The sequence below is a fragment of the Garra rufa genome, chromosome 5 (assembly GCF_049309525.1).
Source record: "Garra rufa chromosome 5, GarRuf1.0, whole genome shotgun sequence".
NCBI classification, from domain to species: Eukaryota; Metazoa; Chordata; class Actinopteri; order Cypriniformes; family Cyprinidae; genus Garra; species Garra rufa.
Window position 1 is genome coordinate 47,906,746 of NC_133365.1, and position 18,947 is coordinate 47,925,692.

The 18,947-nt window shown below is 36.2% G+C and overlaps 1 protein-coding gene across 2 annotated transcripts in view; it reads left to right on the forward strand.

Annotated features, from left to right (window-relative positions):
• The window catches only part of ypel1 (yippee-like 1), a 30,250-nt gene extending 16,415 nt beyond the window's left edge, over nt 1-13,835 (forward strand). For both annotated transcript variants that reach the window (XM_073839794.1, XM_073839793.1), the window contains exons 3-5: nt 2,992-3,035; nt 5,834-5,942; nt 10,508-13,835. In XM_073839794.1, coding sequence (XP_073695895.1) covers nt 2,992-3,035; nt 5,834-5,942; nt 10,508-10,597 — 243 coding nt within the window. In that variant the 3' untranslated portion in view covers nt 10,598-13,835. The remainder of the gene's footprint in view (nt 1-2,991; nt 3,036-5,833; nt 5,943-10,507) is intronic.
• The last annotated feature ends 5,112 nt before the right edge of the window (nt 13,836-18,947 follow it).

Sequence of the window (18,947 nt, forward strand, 5' to 3'; positions counted from 1 at the left end):
TCCCCTCATTCCCATGTGCATTATGCACATACCGCCATTGTAGCTACAGCCAGATTTACTTGTCCCACAATGTAAAACGACACAGTCGGGGGCCTTTCGTTGTGTCAGTGTCCTTATAAAATTACCCGTTTGCCTTCAACTCGAACTGGTTAGACACTCCTCTTAGACAAGAGCAGACAGCCGCTGTGGGCTTTAACAGTCTTTATTAGGCTTGTAGCTATACACGGGTCATCGGCAGTGGAAAAGTAAAGCCGATTCGTCCCGTCCCAGCTCTTGCGACCCAGGATGACAGCTGGCTACCAGGAGCACACTGGCCTAAATCCAGTCACTTACACCAACAACAAGCATGCATTGCATTTGTAGAAAAATCCTAGATGTGCATGCTAATGTGCATGCTTTGAATATTCATTTATAATTAACTGCATTGCTGAGATGTTTTTAAGTTTTCCCAGAAAGCTTTCCTAATTTAAAAAGCATCACAAACCTTCTTGGTAATTCATATTTTTAGCTGGTGTGTCACTCCGTCCATGAATATGCTTGCTTAACCTTTGCAAACAACGTACTACTATACTGTTCTTTTACTAAAAACAGCCCAACTTTTTATGACTAAGTTCTTTTCCGTCTTCTCAGTGTATTCTCACTATCGCTGAGTGTCATTATTAGTGGTGTTTGCTTAAGACAAGTGTCACTTTTAACTATTGCTCATACTCTGTTGGAATCTGCTGCTGATTGTTGCTTTTGCAGTGCCGTCTGAGTACGTGACTGAAGTATTTGCCATCATAACACTCGATAGTCTCGTTTGTTTGGACTAAATTGTATTATCTGTGGTAATAGGGTGTGGTAGAGGCTAAACAGGTTAATACTTTTAAAACCATCAGCAAAGAGATAGTAGGGAGGAGAAAGTGGCCAGGAAGAGATTAAAAAGGCAGAGATACTGACAGAGAAGAAAAAGGGACACAGACAGCTTAAAAAACCAACTGTCACCTATGACTGGAAATATATTTTTGGGATTAGTTCAACTAAAAATGAAAGAGCTCACCATCATGTCTTTCCAGACTTTCTAGATTTGATCTCTTCTGTGGAAGTCATTTTCATTGATGTGCTGGTTGTTGTTTTCCAAGGAGTTGCACTGAATGGAGAATGAAGATTCAAGTTATATACAGTTTAGATCAAATGTTTACATACAACTTGCAGAATCTTCAAAATCTTAATTATTTTAGCAAAATAAGAGGGAACATACAAAATGCATGTTATTTTTTTAATTTCGCACTGACCTGAATAAGATATTTCACATAAAGATGTTTGCATATAGTCCACAAGAGAAAATAATAGTTGAATTTATAAAAATTACCCCATTCAGAAGATTCTTAATAGTGCATTGTTATCTCAATGATCCACAGCTGTGTTTTTTGTTTAGTTATAGTTGTTCATGAGTTCCTTGTTTGTCCTCAACAGTTAAGCTGACCACTGTTCTTCGGAAAAATCCTTTAGGTCTCACAGATTCTTAGGTTTTCCAGCATTTTAGTGTATTTGAACCCTTTCCAACAATGACTGTATGATTTTGAGACCCATCTTTTGACAATAAGGACAACTGAGGGACTCATATGCAACTAGTACAGAAGGTTCAAATGCTCACTGATGCTTCAGAAGAAGAAACAATGCATTAACAGCCAGGGGGTGAAAACTTTTGAAATTTAAAGATCTGGATAAATTTAACTTATTTTGTCTTCTGGGAGACATGTAAGTATCTTCTGTAGCTTCTAAAGGGCAGTACTGATTTAAACAAAATATGATATTAAGGCAAAATAAGAATTTTATTAAAAATCTTTATTCTGTTCAAAAGTTTTCACCCCCAACTCTTAATGCATTGTTTTTCCTTCTGGAGAATCAGTGGGCTTTTGAACCTTCTGTAATATATGCAGTCCCTCAGTTGTCCTCAGTGTGAAAAGATGGATGGAAAATCACAGTCATTGCTGGAAGGGGTTCAAATACACAAAAATGCTGAAAAACTGTGGGACCTAAAGGATTTTCAGGTCCAGTTTATGAACAACTATCATGAACAACTATCACTAAACAAAACAAAAACAAAAAAACTGTGGATCATTCAGGTAACAACACAGTATTAAGAATCAAGTGTATGTAAACTTTTAAACGGGGTAATTTTTTATAAATTTAACTATTATTTTCTTTTGTGGATGATATGTAAACCTCTTTTGTGAAATAGGTTATTCACGTCAGTACTTCATAAAAAAATAGCATGCATTTAGTATGATCCCTCTTATTTTGATAAAATAATGAATATTTAGCAGATTCTGCAAGGTGTATGCAAACTTTTGACCTCAACTATGTATCTATTGGCAATTTTGGAGCTTAAATACTTGATTAGAGTGAAATTATTATATATATAATATTGGACATTCCAAATTCCAAAATTCACTTTTTGTGTTCTGCAAAAGAAAGAAAACCATGCAGGTTTGAACCAACATGAGTAAATGATGACAGAGTTTTCATTTTGGCTGAACAATCCCGTTAACTGAATGGGAACTCAACAGAAGTGCCTCCTGTCAGTGTTCAGCTTTATCTCCATTTTTATGAAGAGGAATAAAAGCACCTCTGTTCCTTCACTCTCCGCTAGTCAGCTCAATGTGTGGAGCTTATTATGTGGAGTCTCATAAACGTTTTCTAAAGAGAAACACTGTTTCATACTTGCACACACATATGCCAAGACTCATTTATGAAATACACATGTTGGCCTGAGACCAAAACTTGGCTGTCAGAGCACAGTGTGTTTCACACAGATTTTCCATGGTCGTCTACACACACAGATGCACATAGACAAACATACAGAGAGCACCGTAACGCCCACACACACTCTTTTAATGCCTCGTTCATGGAAAAATGGGAGTCTGATGTATCTGTGAGTGTGGGAGAACTCTGACTGTAACGTTATCATTCATCTATAACATTATATTTCTCTTTTTGTCTCTCTAGTCATTCCAAGGCAGCCAGGGACGAGCCTACCTCTTCAATTCAGTGTAAGTATATCTCATTCTCATCAATAATTTATAGCGTTTTCCATGTTGTGAATTAAGACGCTACACTATCGTTCAAAAGTTGTGGGTCTGTCAGTGTTGTTATTTTAAGAAATTATTCAGCATTATCAGTAAGGATGCTTTAAATCAAAAAGTGATCAAAAGGCAGTGAAGACGTACGAAAGATATCCATTTCAAATAAATGCTAAACTCCTGCAACAAATCAGCATATTAGAATAATTTCTAAAGGATTAAGACTAGAGTAATGATGCTGAAAATTAAGCTTTGCATCACAGGAATAAATTACATTTTACAATATATTAAAATAGAAAACAGTTATTTTAAACTGTAATAATATTTAACAATTTTACTGTATTTTTAATCAAATAAATGCAGTCTTTGTGAGCAGAAGAGACTTTCAAAACATTAAAAAATCTTACTGCCCTCGAACTTTTAAACGATGTACCTGATCGTTTATGCAAAACAAACCCAGACTGATTCTAAGGCAGATGGGTCTTATATCACCCTGAAGGGGTTTATTTTGTCGTAATGACTGGGTGACTTCACATTATCCTTTATATCTCTATCTGAGGCTCATAGAGGAATGGGAATGGCTGTTTTGCATATTACAAGAGCTTTAGGCCTAAACATAGCGCTGCTATCTAATGATGTGAGTTTATGATTCATCATATTTAAGCATTGCACTACCAGTGTGTAGCGCTCTAGTGTGTGTGAGATATTAAGATGATAAAGTCTAGGTTAAATGTGTTTGTGTTAGCGAACTGTGACATTCCTCAGGCAATACATAGACTGTTCAGCAGTGCTTAGAGCGTTAAGCAATGCCATTGCGAAGGTATAGAAACATAAGCGCAAGAAGGATTCTTTCATTAAAAGTGTCATTAGTGTCTCTTGAAATATTATACAATATTTACCTATACAGTCTTTATGAAAGTGTACATGAAAAATGCATTATCTCAAAACTAGTTTGCTACTGAATTAGATTACCACTGGAAAAGCCTACTGATGCACATCAAATTATTTACAAATATCATTAGGCTAGCATTCAAAAGTTTGATATCAGTACAATACTTTTTCAGAAAGGATGCATTAAATTGATCAAAAGTGACAGTAAAGTCATTTATAATACAAAGATTTCTATTTCAAATCAAAGCTGTTTTTTGAAATTCAGAAAAAAACATGTTTTATACAAAAGTATTAAGCAGCACAGCTGTTTTCAACACTGACAATAATAAGAATAATGTTTCTTGAGCACAAATCATCATATTAGACTGATTTCTGAAGGATCATGTGACACATGCTGACAAAATTCAGCTTTACATCACATGAATAAATTAAATATTAAAATATATTACAATACAATAGAAAGCGTTATTTTAAATGTTAATAATATTTCACAGTCTCTCAGTTTTTACTGTATTTTTGATTACATAAATACAGCTTTGGTGAGCATAAAAGACTTCTCTCGGAAACTATAAAAATCTTACCAACCCTAAACATTTGAACAGTAGTGTATGTAAGTTGAGACTCATTACTATGAATTTTATTCATTCTGTTTTTCACAAGTTACTAATTTAAATAATCCTTTGCTTCTACAGTTGAAGTCAAAGGTTTACATACACCTTGCAGAATCTGAAAAATAAGAGGGATCGTACAAAATGAATGCAGTTCTTTAGAAAAATCCTTCAGCACCCACAAATTCTTTAGCTTTCCGCATTTTTGTCTATTTGAACCCTTTTCAACAAAGACTATGATTTTAAGATGCATCTTTTCACACTGAGGACAACTGAGGTACTATTAAGAGCATTAAGAGCTGGGGGTGTAAACTTTTGAACAGAATGAAGATGTGTACATTTTTCTTATTTTACTTAAATACCAAATTTAGTTTTATTTAGTACTGCTCTTTAGAAGCTGCAGAAAATACTTACGTTTACACAAAATAAGTTAAATTTACCCTAATCTTCAAAGTTTTCACTTCCCGGCTCTTAATGCATAGTGTTTCCTTCTGGAGCATCAGTGAATGTTTGAATCTTCTGTAATAGTTGCATATGAGTCCCTCAGTTGTCCTCAGTGTGAAAAGATGGATCTCAAAATCATACAGTCATTGTTGGAAAGAGTTCAAATGCACAAAAATGCTGAAAAACCAAAGAACCTGTACAACCTGAAGGATTTTTCTGAAGAACAGCAGGCAGTTTAACTGTTCAGGACAAACAAGGGACTCGTGAACAACTATCACGAAACAGAAAAACAGATGTGTATCATTCAGGTAACAATACAGTATTAAGAATCAAGTGTAATGTAAACTTTTGAACAGGGTCATTTTTTTTAATTAAACTATTATTTTCTCTTGTGGAAATTGTTTTATATGAAATATCTTATTCAGGTCAGTACTAAATAAAAAATGAACATGAATTTTGTATGATCCCTCTTATTTTGGTAAAATAATTAACATTTTGCAGATTCTGCAAGTTGACTTTAACAGTATGTATACTCACTTGTAGCATTACTGTTTTAGGTTAAATTGCATTTGAATTTGTCTAATGGTTTTATAAACAGTATGCAGAGGCATCTAAAAAGGCTATTTTTATGTCAGCTGATTTCTGTTGAAAATAAAGTGTGACTAAAGTTATTCAGGTTGTATTTTAGTCAACATGGCTGTTGGTCAATCACATCTACTGTAGTTTTGCTTCTGACCAGTAAAGGTTACCCACAATGACTTTCAGAAATCCCGTCGGTCACATGAATAATCATTTTGACCATTGATTAACCTCTTTTCCCCTCAGTGTGAATGTCGGTTGTGGTCCAGCAGAGGAGAGGGTTCTTCTAACAGGTTTACATGCTGTGGCAGACATCTACTGTGAAAACTGTAAAACCACTCTGGGCTGGAAATACGTAAGTTAACTCTCCTTCCATTCCACGCAAATTACAGGCAATTATTTGAAATGCTTTAATGTATTTTCCTTACATCACAAAGACAAGCTGCGTTTTGTTTCGAGGTGTCGCTCTTTGCTGATACGTGCTTGTCAGAGTGCTTGTTCTGCAGTTGCAGTGACAGCAGTTGGCTAATCTGAGCTGTGTGGGTTTCTTTATTTTTGTCTACTGATATCCCGTTACTTCGCTGGTCTCCAGTGACCAGAATTAACATCCTCTGACCTCTCACTGCAGTCCGGCACACATTTAGATCTACAGTAGTAGTTCGAAGTGGATCAAAACCTTTCATCAAATTTGTCCTAAAACCAAAAAGAAAACCTGTTCTTATCTTTGGACAACTTTTGATGAACTTTTTTGATCCACTTCGAATGTTGATTACTGTATATATGTGACCCTGGACCACAAAACCAGTCATAAGTGTAAATTTGTCGAAATTTAGATTCTTACGTCATCTGAAAGCTGAGTAAATAAGCTTTCCATTGATATATTGTTTGTTAAAATAGGACAATGTTTGTCTGAGATACAACTATTTGAAAACCTGGAATCTGAGGGGGCAAAAAAATCTAAATATTGAGAAAATCGCCTTAAAAGTTGTCCAAATGAAGTACTTAGCAATGCATATTACTAATCAAAAATCAAGTTTTTATATATTTATGGTAGAAAATTTACAAAATATCTTCATGGAACATGATCTTTACTTAATATGCTAATGATTTTTGGCATAAAAGAAAAATCGATAATTTTGACCCATACAATGTATTTTTGGCTATTGCTACAAATATACCCATGCTACTTAAGACTGGTTTTGTGGTCCAGGTTCACATATGACTTTATTCACTGCTCAATTAGGACCCACTTTGATGCTGTAAGTGTTGATGCTGTTGTGTTTTCTTACGCAATCCAAACAGCAGACACTGAATAATAGATCAGCTTTAATAACACTTTATAATAACTCTCATTAATAAGTTATTAAATCTCTTAAAATAATGCCTAACAGATATGTAATATGAAATTAAAATTTTAAATGAAGTTTTATTCATATTTGAATATATTTTATTATACATGAAAGTACTTTCTAGTACAGAAATATACAATAAATAAATAGTTTGACAGTAAAGACATTTAAAATTGTGCAAAAGATTTCCATATCAGTTATGTGAAACTGGATTATGAATATGAACACTGAAGGCATAAAAACATTTTAAAATATATTAAAATAGAAAAAATATATATAATATTTCACAATATATGCATTAATATATAATGTATTTTTTTGATCAAATAAATACAGCCTTGGTGTGCATAAGAGGCAAAAACATAAAAATAAACTCCAATATTGTTTAATATTGATTTAGGTTCATCTGGATCAGTAATAAGCTACTTGGTATAGAAAATGCAAAATATGTTTGCCATCTATTCCAACCTGTCCAAATTTACTTGTCTGATTGCAAGTTAATAGGGACAAAATAGCTAAGTTTAATGTATCTCTCCTTTGGAACACAATATTAATTTGTATATATGGATTACTCAAAGTTTTTAATAATTTCACCTAAAGCTAATGATAAAAGTCGCATAGTTTGTGTTTTTATAGATGGCAGGTATTGGGGTCTTATGTGGTTGTTTCTCTTCCCGATTAAACCAGAGCTCTAATCGTGTCTCAGGATTGGTTAAGAGGGATTTTACACTCATGACTCAATCTTGTTAGTCTTTAGGTCTTCACGTTTGATTACAGAGCCTTTAGATTCAAGCCACTTGGAAACACTGATCACAGACCAGTTTTCAAAGCTCTGATCCTATGAAAATAAGTAACAGCTCTTATTACAAGCCAGCTGAGTTAAAGCTGGCAGTGTAGGGTTTATAACCAGAGGGATGATGACACACCACTGCTCTAGTGGGCCGATTTAAGTCAGATGAGTAACGGACAGGTGTGAGAGGAGATTCAGACAGCCTAAAGCAGTTAAAAAGACTTTAGTTAAGCTGACCGTACTGAAGCAATAGCCAGTTTTATATCATTTCAGCATGCTGTAGTCTTATCCTGTCCAGAATACATTTAAAAAGCTCATATTCTACACTTTTATAGCATTTTATCTCCCCCTTTCTTGGCTTAAAAATATTTTCAGCCCTCTTTCTGACCATCTTAAAGAGGCTGTTTTTTCTACTGTACTTTTAAGGCCTCTGTTACGAATGGCTAATGTCTTTTGTATTAGTGTAGTTTCAACAAGAGTACTGCAAGGCTAAATAATAATGACTATTAGAGGTCCAAGCGTGTATCGCTGCTGCTGAAACTCTATTGTAATTGTTGGAATTGGAATGGCCAAAGATCAGCGATCTCCACTTAAACCTGATTGTGCAGACCAAAATGTTAATCGTAGAGACTTGAAATTTGGAGGGATGGGTAGTACTCACACCGCCAACAACGTCACCAAAGCTCACCCCAATTAGCCCGATGGGGGCGCTACAGCGATCAAAAGTATGAATTCACTCATAACTCCTAAACTGTCAGTTGCAGGCTCAAGTGTCTTATGTCATTAGAATCGAAAATTCTTAAGAAAAACTAACAGGTATTTTGGATTTTTTTTTAAAAGCTACACTTGCAAACTAGTCCTAGGTTTTTCACCCAATCAGAACCAAACCAATGCAAAAGATTCAGTAAAGATTAAATATAAATAATTTCAAATAAAAGTTGGACTTTTGACTTACCATCGCAAAGGGATGCCAAACCATTCAAAAGGGGCAGGGCCACTTTTAGTAAAATGCCTATAACTCCTGAACAGAATGAAATATCTTTGCCAAACTCAGAACACTTTTGTATGGCCACTTGTTGGTGTTACAAAAGGAAAACAAAAACAAATGGCTGTACCTGCACAAGCATTTGTCATATCAACATGAAAATTGTTGAGCATGGTCTTGGTCTGAAGTGCCACAAGTGTCTATAAGGATATTTGTGCATCTCAAAAAACATGGCCATTATTAGATGAAGTTTGAGCACCTATTAGACAGAGGCTAACGGAGGCTGATTTGAACAAAACTCTGTGGGCCTGTTTGACTCACGGCCCAAAGGTCTGTGAGAAATTTGAAGGAAATCAGCCACTGGGGGCACTGTCGGATTTTTAAAGGGCGTAAACAATTGTACATTGCACGGTTTTCCACACATACACGATATTTGTATCATACAATGGAACTCCTCATTCCAGACAACTTTGCCTCTAGAACCACTGCTGTCAATCGAATCAGTTGTTAAATGATTGAGAAGATGTAAAAAACCTACTTTTGTGAGCTAGTGCTACGTTTTTTTTCAATCTGAAAAAAGTATGAAAAAATAAAAAAAACACTAGTACAATTCTTTAGGCCATTAATTATCAAAAAAATTAGAAAGTTGCTCATTGGAAAGCTATAACGGGGTCTTTTCGAAAAGGGGCCTGTCTAATCATACCTAAAATTCTATAAATTCTAAAGGAAAACTCAAAACTTCACAAAACCTGCTGAGCATGTGACAGGTGATTCTAAACAAGCATGCAATGTTTTAAGGAGATCAGACCACAGCTGGTGCTATGATGGTCATAAACGTTAAAAAACAAAATATTTATATGGTAAATTACCTGAATTTGCCAGAAATGTGTTTTTCAGTCATTGATTTAGGTGGTTACAGGCTTGCTAAATAATATATTTTTTCATATGTGCTTAAATGCCTTAAAGCTTTTGAGCCCTGGTAATCACTGCTTGCAGCTATATTTATTATTTATTATTTTACAGTGATATTGATATTTAATTATAACTTTTGTGCTGCTCTGCTACAAGCACAGCAAACCTGGATTGTATGTTTAAAATGTTTAAAATACTAATTTTTACCAGAAAAAAATCTATTTTAATGCTAAATCATGCAGCCATACCAGAAAATGAAGATGGCTGCCAAGCAAAAGCCATATGTAAATGTGCCATATGTCATATAATAGTTGTGATATCATAAAAATTGCAGTTACAATTTTTGTAGTTTAACTTCAATACATGGCCAGGTTACACTGGTGAAGGAGCATAGCAATATCATACTCTTTTAAGAACATGACAAATACTGTTTTTCATGAAATTGTTAAAAGTGAAACCTGAGAGGTTTTTGTTCAGGTGACCAAAATTCAAAAGATCCTAAAAGGTAATTAAATCATCATAAAACAAATCCATATAAATTGAGCAATTTAATCCAAATGTATGCTTTTATGCCTAAATATCTCCACACGTTTTAGATTAAACCACTCTTTTATAGTGTTTTTGGGTCTTCAGATCTTTTTTTGGAGTCTTTGTTACCTGAACTTACAGTGGAGGTGCAGAAACATCTAAGCTTTCATTAAAATTATGTTAATTAGTGTTTTGAAGATTAACCAAAGTATTATGTGTTTGGAACAACATGAGGGTGTGTAAACGATGACAGGATTTTAATTACTTGGTGAACAACCCTTTTAAGTAGACACAAATATTGCTTAATTTCTAATAACAGTCCTACCATTTCATCAGTTTTTTTTCCTCTGTTACAGGAGCATGCGTTTGAGAGCAGTCAGAAATACAAAGAAGGCAAGTTCATCATCGAGCTGGCTCACATGATCAAAGATAATGGCTGGGAGTGACCTTCACCTACTTCCTCTCCGCTCAGTGACCCTTGGGCTGCTCTGCCGTGAACTTTGCCGAGTGACACCACCACACGCACACGTACACAGACAAACGGAAAAAACAAAGAAACGCACAGACACGCGCGCACACACACGCCACCGTCGACCATGCCACATCCTGACATCTCTACCGGGTCATCACAAAACTCAAAGGCAGAGTGACGGAAAACGAAATCAAAGACATCTACGGTCACTGAAAGACTCTCTAGGACCTTTTATCCGAGATGTACATGTCAACACTTTGGGATCCGAACCTTCTCCCTTCCTGTTCGACTGCCCCATTAACTGGTTTCGGTGTGCTCAGCACCTCCTTCGTGTGTAACCGCTCCTCGTAAGCTGTTAACAGTATCCAGAAGACACAGTCTCACTTTTTTCATTTGTCAAGCGGGAGGTGTGCGCTCTTTTCTTTTCGACAGGCCTGGTGGACCGATGTTACCGGTTAGCATTTTCCTCCTCCTCTATACCGAGTCAAGCCCGTTCTGATTGTCTTTCCTTTCACGTTGGGGTAGCGACAGACACAATTGACATCCGTTTTAGGAGATGGGGTTGGTTTCAGGGTTAGGTTATGTAGCAGTATATTTCAGATGGGGGTGGGGAAATCGGGTGGGCGTTCAGCATTGCAGTGGCATGGCATTTCCCTCGCGTTTTACCTATTTTTTTCTTCCTCGGATGACTTCACTGTGCAATTTGTGGGACACTCTGGTACAGCAGTAGCGTCTGACCCCTACAGGAGCTTTAGTTGTCTCTGGTGCTTTTGGTGAGATTACGCAAACACGCGTCTTTGAGTTGGCATTTGTGGCAGGTTCCATTTTTGCAACCGTACTATAGGCGAGAGAAACAAACAAGACAAGCGACAGCCGTTTGGATGCACTGGACATTGGGGGAAACTGAAACTAGTGTCCTCGGAACATGTTTGCGTTACGTTTTCATCCCCCTTCACGCCAAATGACGACAAGATTTTACAAAACTGTTGTTGATATTACAATCATGTGTATGTTCATTGCTATGTGTAATTTATGTGTTAAACCACGTTTGGACATGCGCACGCATGTTAGCTCAGTGTGTTTTGCGCATTATGTTTATGGCATACTTGAATGCAGTTACTTTGTTTGCACTTTGCAGAGGCCTTGTTCATGGGTTTAGAGGCAAAAGTCTGTCCATTTTATGGCCTTTTTTTCATGGATAATAATCGAATGATTGTATTAGATGCTTTGAATGATTTCCAGGGTTGGGTGGTTGCTGGCTTGATCATCTCCCTCTACTTTCAAACACACAAAATCAGCTGCTTTCGCTTTCTTCCGCAGACCTGTTCGCTACGCTCGTAATTCGTCCAATTGGATTCGCGCATCACAAGCAGGTCTTTCGAATTTTACAGTCGGACACCATTCAGTGTGGCGTTATGCGATTCTTTTGCTGCTAATAGAGATAAATGCAATCCGGAGCTTTCACTTTAAACCTTCTGCACTTTACCCCGGACTGTCTGAGAGCATGCGAGCGGATGCGTTCCTTTTGTAGCTTTTCTCCACATCTTTGCCTCTAAGCAGCATGAATCTTGTGCCTCTTCAAAAGATTAAAAAAAAAAAAAGAAAAGAAAAAAAAGTCCCTCTCCTGTGTTGTGCGGTGCATGACTCTGAGAACCCAGCACGCTCCGCTGGAGCTTCGTATCGAACTCGAAATACGACACGAACTTGGAAACGAACCTCACAGAACCTCTATCCACTCGAAAGTCTATCCCGAAGCATAATATAATCCAGTATTTTTTCATAGTTCTATGTCAAAGGTAGAGATGTTATGAAACAGTGGTTTATAAAAGGGGGCGGGGCAGTTAGAACGGGAGGGGGCGGAGCTTGCTTCCTGTAGAGGTTAAGAGGGGCATTTAATGTAGATTTTTATCGAATATTATTATAAATATATATATATATAAACATATATATCGAATCGTACAGATAAATATCGAGGTTTGGGTGGGATGGCGGGCAATAGTAGAATGAGTGGCAAACCCTCAGTTATAGCGTTCGCCGCCCAATAAGGTCAGTCCGGTCACGTGACCTTCGAATCAGTCAAAGACAATGCAAACAAAATAGTTGTAGAAATATCTTACTTGAAAGATGATACAGAGTTACAGACAATACATTGTCCCTCTCACACAGTTTTTGTACATAAAGTAACATATTTAAGGTTTTATACATATTTCTACTGGGTTAGTTTCTCTACTTCCCCGACTTGAAGCACTTTTGTTCACTGTACCTCTGGCTTTATATATATATGTGTGTGTGTGTGTGTGAATGATGAGAAAGAGAGAGTGTGTGTATGTTTGGACGCATGTATGCGTGTTCCCTTACTTCCCTTACTTTATTTGTAGCCGTTTTTGCTGTTGTTCACTAGTTCCTCTGTGCTGTTTCCTTTATGACACTTCTTTTGCTGTCTCACAGCGTGTTTTGATGTGTGCTCTCTTAGCTTGATGATAATGAGCTTTGTATTTTTTTGTTTTTTCTTTTAATATTCAAGTTGACTTCTCGATAGTTTCCTGTTGAGAGCCTAATAGCAGAATGTCTGCTGGTCGTGTTTTAGCATCATGGTCAGCGGTGAGCTGGATTCACCTGCCGAAATTTCACAATAGAAACACAGACCCAGACTGTTTTACAAAAAGCAGCTTTCCCTAAGATTTTCAGAAGCAGAACTAGATCCAGTGTCGCTGTCAGTGTGCACCAAAAAATAAGGCATCGCTCAACCGAAACCTTTTTACTGAAAATCACTTGGTCAAACCAAAAATCGAGCAACATATTAAAGGTGTTTCTGATATTGGCAGTAGAAAAGATAGTTTACTCCCGATTTTTGCTGGTTACTTTTGGTGACACTGGTTTCAAACCTTTCTAGAGCTGTTAATCTGAGATTTGCCATTCAGACGACATCTAATTTAAGGCAACAGTGGTATGCAAAGGAAACGATTGTATAAGTTTGCAGAGTTATTTTCTTAGGACTGTTAAAATATAAGGTCTACAGCATGTTGTATTTATAATGGCTATATTAAGTCGTGCCTGGTTTTCTTTCTTTCCTTCTTTTTTTCGATGCAAAAAAGCTTTTTTCTTCTTTTTACTTGATTACATTGCTTTCTGTCCTAGCAAAGAAAAGTCACATTTGTCTGTTTTCACTGTATTGTAAACTATTCAGATATGACAATAAAGCTTAAATGGTATTGTGGTTTTGTTGGATATTTCTTTAAAAATAAACAAAATTAAGAATCGCTCATATCCTTCAGCTGTTGTGACCAAAAAGCTGTTTTTGCATTACATTTACTAGTCGTTTCTACTTGTCTGTATGCATTTCTGTTTTGGGACTTTATTCTCCCGTTGATCAAACATCTTCGCTGGACTGTTTTTGGTCTTGACGCTCACCCACTGTGCGCACCGACTTAAAATTCAAAAGTCGTTTTTCAGAAAAATCCTTTGGGTCCCACATTTTTGTCTTATTTTGTCTTCTGGGAAACATATAACTATCTTTTGTAGCTTCTGAAGGGCAGTACTAAATGAAAAAAAAAATGATATTTAGGCAAAATAAGAAAAATGTACAAATCTGTTGAAAAGTTTTCACACCATGCTCTTGATTAATAGTGTTTTTTTTCTGAAGCATTAGTGAGCGTTTGAACCTTCTGTAATAGTTGCATATGAGTCCCTCAGTTGTCCTCAGTGTGAAAAGATGGATCTCAAAATCATAGTAATCGTTAAAAATGTTCAAATACACAAAAATGCTGAAAAAACAAAGAATTTGTGGGACTTGAAGGAATTTTCTGAAAATCATGGGCAGTTTAACTGTTCAGGACAAGGGATTTCACTGATTGAAATCCCTTCACATTTGATGTGAAAGTTGGCATGTCTAATATATTTGTCATGTCATGAATTAAAGAAATCGGGAAAAACTGGATCACACTGTCTCATAATAACAAATGTAATTAGTGCTGTGGTTGTACAGTGTGAACGTTTCATATTTGAAACATTTATTGAGAACAATGTTTAAAAAATTCTCTTTTTATAAATTTAGGCACAAATATTTTCTGTAATAAAAACAGCATGCCTTTGATGTTGATAAAGATGCTTATACTGAACTGCTTTAATATTCCTTTCAAGTCAAGGAATGTATCAGATATTAAATACATTCTAAAAGTTAAACATTATATGAAGTAGAATAAAGTATTTGATGATGTTTAGTCAGACAAGTAAAGTAGACTTCTAATACTCATCTTCAGCAATGTCCATTGACCTGAAACAGCAGTCAGTCAGTATAGACTATACTATAGGCCAGTTTAGACCTGCTGGCTAATATAATAAGTATGTGCAATGATTGTGAGTGATTAAGTTTGAAATGTACAATCACTGAAGTGACGTTTTAATCCTGCAATTAAAGTACGTGTAAAGCAATATTAAATATGTGTTCTGAGTTTGTCACACCTCAGAAAAATGTGTTAACCACCCAGCCAAAATTGAATGATTAAAAAAAATCTTGATAGGTATCAAAATCTTGATAAAATAAGCAGTATTCTGTGCTTTTAAAAGCTGGGGGCGTGTCCGCTGTTGGCACTGAAACCATGCCCATTCACAGGAAAGCTGCCGTCAGTGTTACCAAGTCCACGATTTTCCTGCGGAATTGGCCTACTGGAGTTTCCATTACTGATTTATGCGAGTAAAGTTATGCGACCAAAACTTAATTTTTCCTCTTGCAATAAGTCATAACGAGCAATGTTGACAGAGTAGGTTACGTACGCCTGAAAAAAGTCTTAGCTTTAAAATGTAAATACAATAAATACCGTTCTGTGGCTCTTAAATGTGTTGTGACAGATCACTGTATTGCCTTATTAGATCAATCGACACATATACCTATCGTCTTTTCTTATTTACTTAAATCACAAAATAAACAAATGAACATCAGAACGTATTTTATTTCAACTGCGGAAAGACGTCAATACTCACAATTTTTCAAGTTTAAGTCCACCAAAGTTAATCTACTCTCCTGTCTGATTTGTTTCAGTGTTATGACTGGTCAGATTGCCTGTCAATCAAGCTTTTCAATTGAGTCAATTGTTTTCAATTGAGTCAGTTTTGTTGTGAAAACCTGGCAACTCTGGCTGCCGTCTCTCTGAACTGTTAAATACAACCTGAATGGATGACTGATCTACTTTTGTAAATTATTGCAACTGGGTAATATGCATTTACGCAACGAAAATATAGCTATTATTATCATTATGGAGTTCATTGGCTCTATAGCGTCATTGAAACATGATTTCAATCCTTCCTGAAAAACCCTGAACACTAAAATTGGGGAAAACTATTTAATGGTCTGACCCTACAATTCACTTCAATATACTTCACAGTCTTTGTAAAGTGTTTCAGCAATAACATTACATTTCTAACATTTTATGTGTTTAGAAGCAATTCTTTAAATTGACCCTTCGCAAACGGCTTGATTGACAGTTGATCTGACCAAAGAACGCAGAATGCGCCATTTTGTCAGACAAACAAATCAGACAGGAGACTTAAACTTGAAAAAATTGTGTGTACTGACATCTTTCGCGGATGAAATACGTTCTGATGTTCATTCATGTTTATTTTGTGCTTTAAATAGGAAAAGACGATTGGTTCACGTGTTGATTGATCTAATATAGCGATCTGCCATCATACAATAAAGAGCCACAAAACCTTATTTATTGTTTGAATTTCTTTAAAAAATGACATTTTAAAGCTGAGACCTTGTTTCATTCCAGGATTAACTTGTCTCTCGGCGTGTTCGAAGTATTTTTCACTGTGTGAGAACATGTTGGACACAGCAAGAGTAACTAAGGAGGGTGGGTTTTTGCAAAGGGTCTTTACCTGGACTTTAAGGGAATCCTTGATCACTAAAGTCAGCACTAAAACTCCCGTTCTACTGTATATGCAAACTCGAGTCCCTCGAGTCAATGTGTCTTTGCATATACTCGCTAAGGCCATTTTGGTTCTTTTGCAACAGAAAAACATCAACAGATCACCTCCTAAGCAAGTGCACTCACAATGGAAAATTTAAACAGATTCAGGCCTGTGGCGAGAGCTAATCATGCAAAACCACCCAGGTACGTTTTGGCCTGGTATCAGTACAAAACACGCACAAAACATTTGAAAGCCTGTGTGTTTTGAAGCATGGATAATATCAATACATCTCTTATCATATGAAAACAGAACTTCTCTTTTTCTGTATTGGTGTCTTTATCCTTTTATCCTGAAGAAAGGTTGCTTGGAAAGTTCAAGGTTGACTAAACATCAAATTTTAATGTTCGACACAATGTCTGCTAACTTGTATGTCAAGTCATAACATGGCAAGAGTCCAGTCATTTGACAATGGATCTGCTACGTCATCATGTAACCGGTTCTAGCGGAAAAAATTGGCTCAATTTGACGTATTCAGTTAACAGCCAAACGCGCCATCAATTAAGTGCGTAAATATGGCCAAGTGACACACTAATAAAGAGCGCAGGCAAAAGAGGTCTGGAGGTCGCCTTTGTCTTATTAACGGTTGGCTTGACTCCAGATTGGGGAACAAAGAACAGCGATGGCCGTTGGATAAGGTGTCTGGTTAAACCAGATAAGATGTGATTTTCTCTCCCTCGCCGCGGAGGACATTCAACCTCTCACTCCCTTTTTTGTGCTAAGAATATTCTGTGGTTTCCTAGCGACTGGCGCTTTATTGCCGTGTGGCTTAGAGGCCGTTTAAGTGTTTTTAGTTACTGACTAACAGACTTGCTAAGCTTTAAATAAAGACAGGTAAAGAGTTTTATGGTTAACTTGATCAAAACAATGGCTTAATGCAGCCGTTTTGCGAGTATGACGTTCAGTATGTATGTGTATTCTAGGCCTGTTTTCATTGTCTTAGTACACGAGTGTGCTGCGTGTTCACATTGAAATGAAATTAGGCCTTGTTCTTTGTGCGTGTGAGAGACTTTTGTGTCTCTATGTACCAGGTGTGACATGATCTCCCTGTTTCCAATTTCAGCTTTGAATGATTTATTGTAAGGACCGTGTGCGAACACACACACGCGTGCATTAACATGCACTCTGATGCATAATTATTACGTGGCTAAAAGGAAGATGCTTTTCCTGGCACCGACAAATAGAGCAAAGAGCTTAGTGAAGTGAGGGTGAGAAGGTGGAATTTGGAAAAATGAATAAAGCAGCTCTATATAACCTCGTCAGAGATCATGATTTGATTAGTTCTAGTCTACCGGCTGCATTAGCTACACTGGCTTATCATCATGAAAAAGCTACCATTAGGTTGGGTTGCCTTGCTACACAGTGTGCTGTTTCCATGGTAACCTTCAAAAACCAAAATAATGCCCAAAAAATTTGAGGTAATCCAGTAGGGACTACAATTTTAGAGCTCCGGGGCAAAAAACATTCACATACGTTCATAAATGTGAGGATCTTGGCTGTCTCCTTCACTTGTTTGTGAACAGATATTCTGAGTTAAAGCACCTGACTGCATCAGTTCACATCAAAATTTAGAAATGTTGTTTATCGCAATGCACATCTTAAAGCATTTAGATTATTAAATCAGACATGTGGAGCTAATGTTTTGTAATGGAATTTTTTATGTTTATTGTTAGACTGCAAAGTTATATAAATCCTACTTTTCTTGGTAGGTAATTTCTGGTTTTGGGTTACCAGATTTGCTCTGTGTAAATCCTATTTTTGGATAGTTATATTGCATATATCTTTGCTGGTATTCTTGCACATGTCTTGTCTCATTACTAACATGCCATATATCTTTCATGTCAAGACTACAATAGTAACTTTCACATATGTGAACCCTGGACCACAAAACCAGTCTTAAGTCGCTGGGGTATATTTGTAGCAATAGCCAAAAATACATTGTATGGGTCAAAATTATTGATTTTTCTTTTATGCCAAAAATCATTAGGAAATTAAGTAAAGATCATGTTCCATGCGATTTTTTGTAAAATTCCTACTATAAATATATCAAAATGTAATTTTTGATTAGTAATATGCATTGTTAAGAACTTAATTTGGACAACTTTAAAGGTGATTTTCTCAGTCTTTTTGATTTTATTGCACCCTCAGATTTCAGATTTTCAAATAGATGTATCTCGGCCAAATATTGTCCTATCCTTACAAACCATATATCAACAGAAAGCTTATTTATTGAGCTTTCATATGATGTATACATCTGAAACAGTTTTGTAAAATTTAACCTTATGACTGGTTTTGTGGTCCAGGGTCACATATGGGCAATCCCCATGCTTGAATCTGATTGGAATTGTTTTTCAGGA